At 32.1% G+C, this 11,128-nt stretch overlaps 1 protein-coding gene across 4 annotated transcripts in view; it reads left to right on the top strand.

Annotated features, from left to right (window-relative positions):
* Positions 1–2,153: 2,153 nt before the first annotated feature.
* LOC134281158 (leucine-rich repeat-containing protein 9-like) overlaps positions 2,154–11,128 on the top strand; it is a 31,509-nt gene continuing 22,534 nt past the window's right edge. For 3 of the 4 annotated variants that reach the window (XM_062763627.1, XM_062763628.1, XM_062763626.1), the window contains exons 1-9: positions 2,154–2,247; positions 2,783–3,037; positions 3,373–3,594; positions 4,051–4,191; positions 5,278–5,341; positions 5,481–5,551; positions 5,804–5,983; positions 7,181–7,336; positions 7,868–7,975. In XM_062763627.1, the coding sequence (XP_062619611.1) occupies positions 2,870–3,037; positions 3,373–3,594; positions 4,051–4,191; positions 5,278–5,341; positions 5,481–5,551; positions 5,804–5,983; positions 7,181–7,336; positions 7,868–7,975 (1,110 nt within the window). In that variant the 5' untranslated portion in view covers positions 2,154–2,247; positions 2,783–2,869. The remainder of the gene's footprint in view (positions 2,248–2,782; positions 3,038–3,372; positions 3,595–4,050; positions 4,192–5,277; positions 5,342–5,480; positions 5,552–5,803; positions 5,984–7,180; positions 7,337–7,867; positions 7,976–11,128) is intronic. The other variant, XM_062763629.1, reaches the window with a different exon arrangement.

Below are 11,128 nucleotides of genomic sequence, written 5' to 3'. Positions count from 1 at the left end.
GGCCGAAGGCCTTCTCAGATTTGATCACGTTCAGACCCACTTCAATTCCCATTGAAGTTTATAAACTTGTTATTTATTACTTATATATACATTTGAGACAGACGATTGAATACTTTCAAATTTGAATTATTGCACTAACCGTCCGTCGTAGATTTTGAAAAATTAAATCGGCTTGCATGGCGGTTACCTTCGAATTCATTAGGCTATCTATTTCGAAGGGAATATTTTGTGAAAGACTACTTGTGATCTAATAGTGAACAGAATGTTGTCTTGGAATATTTTATTCGTGAAAAATGATAATCGATCCTGAAAAGACACAAGAAACACGTCCGAAGTTTGATGATAAGAGGTTGGAGGAATTTCGGTCGCTGGAAAGGGATGGATGGTCAATGTTGACACTTGTCCGAGCCAGTTAATTTGCAGTTTGATCAAAAACATTCCACGGTTTCAGTAACTAACGCAATAAATAGTAAAACACTGATAAACACGGAGACAATGGCGACAGCTTTACATTGAACTACGAAAACGCCGAGGTGTTTGGCAGCTGTTCATGGCATGATTGCAAAGATATTTTCGAACAGATTTGCACATTTATCGTGAGTAAAATTTAAAGATAAAATAAAAGTTTATCATGAAAATTTAACCAAAAGTCTTTCCAAAAAATAAGGATGAACGTTAGAGACTGTGCAGCTGACAAAAGTGAAGAAAAATGTAAACAAACGCTAGGCTCGTAGTTTTCTCTATGTACACGGGTTGAATCGATAGCCCCAAAACTGTATGAAATACTTGTTTACATTTGAAATAAAATAATTATCATTATACTTGCTTCTTTTATTCATTTTTGTACATGAAAAGCAAGTAGAGCTGGTCATTTTATAATTTATGTATCGGTAGATATTATTGCGCCGTGTGATTAGGTCACGTATTGACCTCTGACCTCTGACAAACTTCATACAGAATTGAAGATATTTTCTCTCTGTAATGTTTATATAATGGAGAGATACCACAAATGTATATATTTCCCATTGAAGTTTATAAACTTGTTATTTATTTCTTAAATAAAATATCTTGTATCTTGTATAGGGAAACCCAATCTATATATTTAAAGTAATAAAACAAGTGGAAAAATCTTTTTGAGAAATGTCCTTTCACTTTGGTTACAACATTTTTTTTTCCTCTCTTGGCCTTGGAGATTGATTTGCATTTAAAAAAAAATAAACCTTGGCCTAGAAGTTCAGTCTCACAACGGTGAACCGATTACTTAAAGACATAAAAAAACAAGATGTGTTTGTGAAACACTATGCGCCCGGTGGTAACAAAGTTAAAAAAAAAACATTTTTAGCATATGGGCCATAGTCAAGGTAACAAGGTCACAGATCTTGATGTCATTCGAAAGAACTTGATTAGTGAAGTTATGCATACCAGATATGAAGTCTCTATCTCTCATGGTTCAAAAAGTTATGCTGAAGATTAAAAAAAGCTATCTTTAGCATACAAGACACAGTCAAGGTCACAAGGTCATTGACCTTGGTGTCATATGAAAGGACTTAATTAATTAGTCGTGTATGCATACCAAATATAAAGTCTCTATCTTTTATGGTTCAAAAGTTATGGCGAAGGTTAAATTTGATGAAAAAAAACTATTTTTAGCATATAGGTAACATTCAAGGTCACAAGGTCATTGCTCTTGATGTCATTTGAAAGAGCTTAATTAGTGGAGTATGCATACTAAATATGAAGTCTCAACCATTCATGGTTCCAATATTATGACGAAGGTTAAAGTTTGCAGACAAACAGACAGACAGACAGGACAAAACAATATACGTACGCCTTGGATCTTTCGATTCGGGCGCATAAAAAGTACTTGTCATCTTGCAACGGTGTTAATCAAAGATTCTGACTTTTTTATTATCCGCTCCTGCGAAATTTTAATCGTTAACAGAACATTCTATTTTTGACATATCTATTTATCTATATAATTTTTTATTTATTTATTTATTCATTTATTTTTTTATTTATTTATTTATTTATTTTCAAGGGAAGATAATCAATCAAAGCATGGATACGACCCATGTCACGTGTCTCAATAAAGACCAATGAAAATACTCGATAAAGCTTCAAGATGGCGGACTCCATGATTAAATGAAATAGCCTGCTTTCCCGAACCTATAAAACGTCATATTTTGTAGTAGACACCACCAATTATTGTATAAAAATTGAGAAAAATAACATCTGACAAACTTTAAGGTAATGAAGTATACACTGCTTTTGAACAGATTTCCAGTAACGGAAAATAAAAAGGGAGATATCGTGCGAAGATATTCATTCGTTGTTTTCTTGTAAGATATGAAAATATACACATAGATTTATTAAGTATACTATTACTACTACCAATATTGAATACACACAGATTAAGTGCAAGGTATATGTAACAAAAAACCCACTTTAAGACTTGTGTCATTGTAGGCACAATCCAAAATAAGGCAAAGTTAGAAAACAAATTTTTACATTTTATTTTAAACAAATTCACGCTAAACACTGCATATGAATTCTTATAAAACTTTCTAATATTTTTGCATTAAATCTTCAACACTTGTCATCATATCATGTATTATACACTTTATTACATGCACAATGTTATTGATTTTTCTCTCCCTGTTTCCACTCAGAAACATTAATATTTGCTTTTCAGATTATATGACATATGAATATAGAAAAAAAAATTTCATCAGCTGATTTTTTTTGAAATGATAATGATAATTATAAATATATTGTTTCATAGGTATATCTGATGAAACTATGATGTTTGAAAAGACTCTTAAGCAATGGCACCAGACATTTCCATAGAGAGATTTTCCTGTCACATGAGATGTCTAGCACTGCCAGTCAGTCCTCCAGCAGTAATGTTGGGGGTGTCACATCACCAATGTCTGCCCTGCCTGATGCAGGAGGCTTGGGGATAAATGCCAACCCTCCATCTGAACCAAACAAACCCAGAAATCAGAAGGAGGAAGATGAAGAAGCATTTAAAGAGCTCGTAAGAGTTGTATTGTGTATAAAAATGTTATGGTATTGTTTTTTCATATAGAATGAGCTTACTTTAAACATAGATATTCATACTAGATATAAATTGATTCATGTGAATGAGTACGTACTAGTTTTAACCACATATAGTGTGGGGGTTATTTACACAATACCAGAATTATCAGTTGTTTAAAAAAATAAAATCCATAATGAGTGTAATGGAGGATATTTACACAGAAAGTAACATAAATTACCCACACATGTTTTCAAGTAATATCTAGCTGTGTATCTTAATTGATTAAATGTCCATTCAATATTAAAAGTAAGCCAGTGTGTTATCCATTACAGTGTGCTAGCAATGGACTCAACCACAGCAAAATACAGGGTGGTGAGCAATGCACTGCCGAAGTACTTGAGATGTTCTTCTCCGGGTATCCCAGAATCATCTACATGGACAAATTCCCATGCCTGCATACACTGGTGTTTATGGGACAAAGTATCAGTAAAATTGAGGGTTTGAAATCTCTTACAGGACTGAAAGAGCTGTGGATTAGTGAATGTCAACTCAAAGTAAGAATAAGCTTTTTGTTACTTGTTGTAATACAAATGAAGTTGTCCTCTGCTTTGAAATGTAATATATATATTATTATATATTCTTACTTACATAGAGGATACTGTAAATCTGGAAATTTTTGCTGTAGATAAATTTTTAGCAAATTTGCAAGTTCATTGCATTCGCAAAAATATTTTTCTTAAAAATAATTCAACAATAAGATAATGTAAATAAAGTAGTAGTCATTCGCAAAATTTTGAAACGTAAAAATTAATCAACAGCATTTTGACCCAGATTCGCAAAATAAAATCGACGTAAAAATTTCCAGATTTACGGTATGCATTGATTCTCTCAGTTTTGCTATTGACTCCTGACTGGAGAAAGTATTTATAGACCTTCCCTGTTGCTTAATTCTATTCAGTTTATTAAATACGATATATTTTTTCAAATTCAATTTTTTCTCTCTTTTTCAGAGCATTGAGAATTTGGAAACATGTTCAAAACTTGTAAAATTGTTTCTCTATGGAAACGAAATCTCTAAAATAGAAAATATTAGTCATTTAACACATCTTGAAGTTCTTTTTCTGAACAACAACAGAATAAAGAATATTGAAGTAAGTTTTGCTATTTATATATTATTAGAGATATGAAAAATATTTAATACCATTTATAAAGATATGACAAATATTTAATATTATTTATCCAACATTTGCATGCAGATGGTTAAATTATATAGGGTTTATGTACATTGTAGCATTATTATGGATTAAATGGCACTGGAAATATGCACTGTAGATCTGTTTGATAAACAACATTACACAGAGCTCCAGATAATTTTTTACCCCAAAGTGTATTTACTCCCTGATTTTCAAATCAATGCAGATTTTGATTTTCAGCAAAATGATTAAAGAGTATTTTGTTTATATAGAAATGTTTTGACCTATATTTTGAGCTTGTAATCGAAGTACAAGTTTTTGAAGAGGGAAAACTCTTCAAAGGTCAGTTCCTTAAATTTCAACAAGATTTTTTGCTAAGATTGGGAAGCTTCCTTTTTGACAAGGAAGATTATACAATAGGTCAAGGTACACTGTACCATAGAGTCAGAGACACAGATAACTTTTCCTTCATTTAAGATATAGTATCAAGATTAAAACTGAAAGAATCTTCGTTAATATGGCAAGTTGAGAGAGATGAAAAATTGGCTATGAACCCATAATAAAAAAAAATTATGCCTAGTGCATAGTCTTTCTACATAGAAATTGATTTTAATCTAAATCTCCGATTCTTCCTCCCGAAATGGAGATCGTCGTCGTCATTACTAGAATATTCCTGATCACTAAAAGGCTTTTAAATCTGTTCTTCGTTTTGAGAAAAATCAAACACTGAGTTTACCTCAATTGGTATCATTAAGTAAGTTGAACCTGTATTCCTCAAATGTTGTAAGCATTACTTTTGTGGTGTAATGCGTATATATGATAGCTAATGCGTAATTGTACGCTCTATTTTAATTTTCAATGCGTATTTTGTAAAATTTAATGTATTTCTGCAAATACGCACCTTATCTGGAGCTCTGATTACAATGTATAAGAGTACTCAAAGAACTCTAGTACTGTATTGTTTAGGCCTTTTCCTAATTGAGTATAAATACATGACTTTGTAGATGTAAATAAAGTGTTGTTGTCCATACTGTTCTATTTCAGAACTTAGAAAAACTTAGGATGCTGCATACTTTGAATTTAGCTGAAAACCAGATAGATAAAATAGGTAATACATATTAATAATGAATACCAAGCTAAAATTTGCAACTTTAAGTTTAAAGAACTTCAATGAACCACCATACATAGTAACACTGAAACAGTTTTTAAAAATCAAAACATTGACCTTTGACTTGCACTTTTTCCAGGCCACTTTTTAGATGCTAATCATAAATTGGCTGACCTGAATTTGTCAGGAAATCCTATCTCATCTCTCAGGGTAAGATGACTTTTAATAAGACCTTTTATATTAAAATTTATTTCACATTACAGGAAAGCAGTGCTTCATACATGTATACTTAATATTTACACATTTACATTTATATGTATTTGTTGTATTTTTAGCTACATTACTGCTATAATGCAGTAGCATACTAGTATATTGAATTAATTTACCCATTAATATACAAGACTTTATCATTCTTTTGAGCTGCATGTCAGTATACTGAATTCTTTACCCATCAATATTCAGGAGTTGACACACTTGATGAGGTTGCCAGTATTACTGTCCCTGAGCCTGAAGGACCCCCAGTTCCCCCCTGCCCCTGTCAGTCTGCTGTGTAACTACTCCACCCATGTCTTATATCACCTTCCCAACCTCAGCAAATTAGACACTTACGATGCCAGCAAGAATGTGTGCGAACTTGCAGAGGTAAGTGGTACTGCACATGTTCACAATATGAACGCAGTTATGATAAGGCTGTCCGAAGGCTTAAAATGTCTTAAAACATACATTTTATTTTGAGCTAGATTTTAATTTTAATATGTTATCCTTGTTTGAAATTGCAGTCAACTTGAGATAACAGTTTAATCAGGTATTATAATAAAGCATTTCTGTGATGTCAGATGACTGTGTTGATCACGTGACGGACATTTTTGATATTCTTAAATGTTGCACAAAAATCGCATCGGCACAAGTGCATAACATAATTATTGTGCAAAGTTTGTTATATAGATCAATTCATCGTGATCCATGGTACTTAAAAAGTGCTGGGGGCAGGTTTAATTTTTTCTTCTTAAGAAAATAGTTTACGATAAATTAAAATTACCAACGTAAGAAGGGGTATTTTCCACTCATTATTGCGATTTATACAAAAGCGGATAAAATACATACGACCCCCAGCAAAGTTCAGTAAGAAGACATACACCTCTATTAGATTCACGCAAAATATCTTCAATTTATCCTCGTCTTTCACTTGTGCCAGTCCAATATAAACACAATTCATAAATTCTAACTCTGTCTACGGAAGTGTAAGGGGAGCGTTTCAAACATAATATTTTGCTATTGCTCGAATATATGCATATCGGACAAGCAAAAGGAATAGAGATATTTAAATATCAAATGTTAAACATTATAACAACACACACAAGCTTAAAAAAAACCTTACATTTGAATTAAACAACAAGTCCCCAGAATAAATCTACATGCCGTGTTACAATTATGACACTTTCCCCGTCATGTCAGCTCAAGTATGCAGTGATTTGACGTCATATTCTATTATGACGTCATATCTAGGTAGTTCAGGGAAGTTACTACAGTTTGAACAGTTTGATATTTTACGGGCAGCCTTATCCTAGCTGCGAAATGAGTGGTACTTTATTAACATCTAGATTTGTTATGAATAATTTCTCAAATTTATTTACAAAAGGTGTAATAAAGGGAGATAAAAGAAACATGAATATTCAATATTGCATAAATTCATTTGCTTTATTGAATTTTTTGGGCAGCTGCTACAGGGAAATTTTACATTTGCCTTGTTTTTTTCTGGAGAAGAAGATCCAGAAATGTTTGATCTCCAATCTTTTAATGTCTATTTAAAATTGAGATTTTATTTTTTAAACATAAAAGGCAACAGTACTGAAGAAAAAGATGTACTATAACATGAGAGTAAAAACCATTAAGCGCAACATGGCTGACATTGTGTCCAAGATGGAGATTTACAAATCCAGACTACTGGAGTTTCCTCATGAGAGACTTCGGAACCTCATGAACTGCATTAAGGAAGTAAGTTTTGTGGAAAAGTTTGGTTCTTTAATGGAGATCAACAATTCACAAATGACACCTGGATAAAATTTGAATTAGTAGTGACATTTTTTAATTACAGTACCTTTTTAATAAACAGATAATTTTTGAATGGTATAAATGTGATTTTCATCATAAATTAAAGATTTTTGTATTTCAAATTTAATTCATTGGCAAACTACACTGTAACATACGTCATGAACTTTCAAACTTTTATCCTTGCATGTTTTTATAATGACAGAAAATTGATTAAAGTGTGTTATCTAACTTCATGATTTTATTTTGTGTAGTAATTAATTCAAAGGAAAGAATTATCAATAAAGCTAAGATTCATGTTTATAATTTTATGGAATTAGATTATTTTTCTTTGTTACCTTAATGGGTCAAGTCTGAAGAAACACCTGTGTCTATATAATATTCAGTTCGCTTTCCTAATACATGTAACAAATTAAAAAAAAATAATAATAAAATAAAATTTGTCAGTAGTCTTAATGTAGTATGGGACATTTTCAGGTGCGTAGAGAGTTTGAAGATTTGATGATGGAAACAATAGATATATCAGTGTTTAATGACATGGACCATGACAGCAATTTATTATTGGTTCAGGATTTAGAGGAGGAGGTGATTTCTGATACTAACCTCTCCCCCTCAACTCCCACCACCCCCCTAACCTTGGGCTGTATCATATATACTGAATGTCACTCATTCTAACAATTTATACTTTGTAGATTGTCTATAGCCTAGATTATAATACATGTATTTGTACCTACTGTATATATTAATCAGAACATCTTTGTTTATGTAGTTAATTTAATTGCATGTGATGCTGACAGGGTAGTGAAAGTGAAACTAACTTAACTTTTTTTTTTGAGAGTTTCAGTTATTGGAATTACAGAACCTAACTTGTAATATTTAATGAACATTGCATGATGCTGCAGTAACTTTTCATGTAGGGAAATTATTTTAGTTATTAGAAAGTAGAAAGTAGAATGCTTGAGCAGGGCACACCACATGGGATATACATATTACATGATTTGTTTTTCACTTGAGGCTATTAGGCTCAACTTAAGGGATCTGATGTCTGAATGGCAGTTTTTTAGTTTGTCTTGTGTCATGTGAAAACTGTTCACATAATCTATTCCTAGTCTGCTTGGTCAAAGTCAACCAAACTTGCCATAAATCATTGTTGTTTGATTGGTATTTATTATTTTTTTTCAAATCAATGACAACAGCCTTTTCCAAGGGGAGATAATTAAGAAATGAAGTTTTCAATCATTTATCTCTTGTAAAATCTGAATGCAAAGCATCCTTTCATGAAACAGGGATTTGTCTTTGAATACAGGAAAATTTTCCTTCTTGTTGGAGATACATGTACTTGTATTTTAAATTAGGCTATAAAAGTATGTTTATAGCTTTGTTACATAACATAATTAAAATTTGTTCAAATCTTGGCCCTTAATTGGGTATTGGATAGGGGTTACAATTGGGATTCAAAATATATCAGTTGTATGAAAGTCCTCGCCTCTGGGGTCAAGGAGGTAGGGGGACATATTATTGTTTCGAAGGAATTTCACAAAAAAGTTCTAGTAGCATGGGGCCTAAGAAGGGTTTTCATTATATTAATTTCCTTATGTAGTTATTTGTCAGAAAGGAGCTGAATGGGCAAGGTTAATATTGTGTCCCATGGGTCCCAGTGAAAATATCAAGAATTTTATGGGAATCAACATCATAATATTCTTTCTTTATGTGTGAAGAATTGGTACAATATCTTTAAAGAAGCACAATTACACTGATTTGAATTAACACTATATATTTTTGAAATGTAAATATTGTATTTGATTATTTTTTTTGTATTTTAAATATTTATTTAAAAAGTCATTTCCCTGTTATTGTATCAATATATTTATTCTACTTCAACCATAATGTGTAGTTATATATGCTTATTTACTTCCAATTTTTATACAGAACACAATCCAAAACAAAAAGGGAAAATCAAAATTCCCTTTTTTTCACCCAAGGTTTACAATCTGAAGTCATTTTGGTCTTAAAATCCTTATTTGTGTCTCAAACAAGTTCCCTTTTTGAAGATTTTTTTAAGTATTTGAGGAACGTTCCTCTTTCTACACTTCAGATGCATTTGTTATGACCAGACTTTTGAGGAATGTTCCTCTCTCTGATCTTCAGATGCATTTGTTATGACCAGAGATTTGAGGAACGTTCCTCTCTCTGAACTTCTGGTACATTTGTTATGACCAGATTTTTGAGGAACGTTCCTCTCTCGAACTTCAGATGCATTTTTTTTATGAGACATTTGAGGAACGTTCCTCTCTCTGAACTTCTGGTGCATTTGGTATGACCAGAGATTTGAGGAACGTTCCTCTCTCTGATCTTCAGATGCATTTGTTATGACCAGAGATTTGAGGAACGTTCCTCTCTCTGAACTTCTGATGCATTTGTTATGACCAGACATTTGAGTAACGTTCCTCTCTTACAGATGTGCACATACAGTGTGTATTTTTATATACCTTATGAATGAACACATCAGGCATTTGAGGAACATTCCTCTCTCAAATTTATTACCGTAGGCATCTCATGAATTTTCAAATATTAGGCATTAAAGGAACGGTCCTCTTCCTATTTCAAATATTTATACTATATACACCATGTACACTGGAGGAACGTTCCTCTTCAAACTATTGACACTGGATTTACTAGTCTAAACACAACATATTTGAGGAACGTTCCTCATCCAATTTCAAATATTGATGCTATATACACTGGAGGAACGTTCCTCTTTCAACTTGACACTGTATTTACAAGTTTTAACACACAATATCACAAACGTTCATCAGTCAATTTCAATTGATAATACATACTACATGTATATAAACAGTACATTTGAGGAACGTTTCTCTACCAATTCCTATCAAAAACACTACAACCATGAATCTTAATACACTGAACGTTCCTCTCCCCATTTCAAAATTTGACACTGGACTGGAGGAACATTCCTCTTCCAACTGTTGACAATGGATTCATGTCGAATACTCCTCTTCTGATTTCAAATGTTATTATATAACTTTATACATGAATCAGAGTATAATTGGATTTGAAGAAAGCTGTACACCCAGGTACTCCCTAACGTAAAAGAGTAGATAATCCTGTTGATTTCATAAAGTCAAATTTCAAGGTTGAGACTATTCTGACACAAAAAAATAATGTCTGCTTAAAATTTTGGGAACCCTTTGCTTTACAGACATCAAACTTAGTATACTGGTACTCCCAAAGGAATAAAGACCCCTACTGATTTTGGGTTACAAGGTGAAAGCACAAAGCTCAAACTGATCTAGAAATAGAAAAGTATTGTTTACTCAATATTTCAGTAACTTGAGATTCTAATGTTTGAAAAATAATTTAATGCACTAGATCTGTAGTCCTCCTAAGAAATATATGACCACTTTTGATTTGGGGGTCATAACTCGATCACAAGATCAAGTACGTGTCATTCTTGACAATTAATATTTTAGGAAATCATTTTTCAGTCAATTTTGTGAAAAGCCTCTTATTATTACAGACATTAAACTCGTTGGTACCACTCCTTTAGGAGTATACATGATCACATTTTATTTTGAGGTCTTTAGGTCACTTCTCTGGATATAGGAATGTATATCTGCTGAATAAAGAGTAAATGTTTATTTTTATTTTAAATGAGAAAAAAGGGCAACTGTTTGAATCGTGCAAGAGACATAAATCTACAACAAGGAATTGATCAAA

This window comes from Saccostrea cucullata, unplaced genomic scaffold (assembly GCF_032062105.1).
Source record: "Saccostrea cucullata isolate Sc308-1 unplaced genomic scaffold, CSIRO_AGI_Scuc_v1 ctg2312, whole genome shotgun sequence".
NCBI lineage: Eukaryota > Metazoa > Mollusca > Bivalvia > Ostreida > Ostreidae > Saccostrea > Saccostrea cuccullata.
The sequence above is the reverse complement of the archived record's forward strand: the minus strand, read 5'-3'. Positions and strand labels throughout refer to the sequence as shown.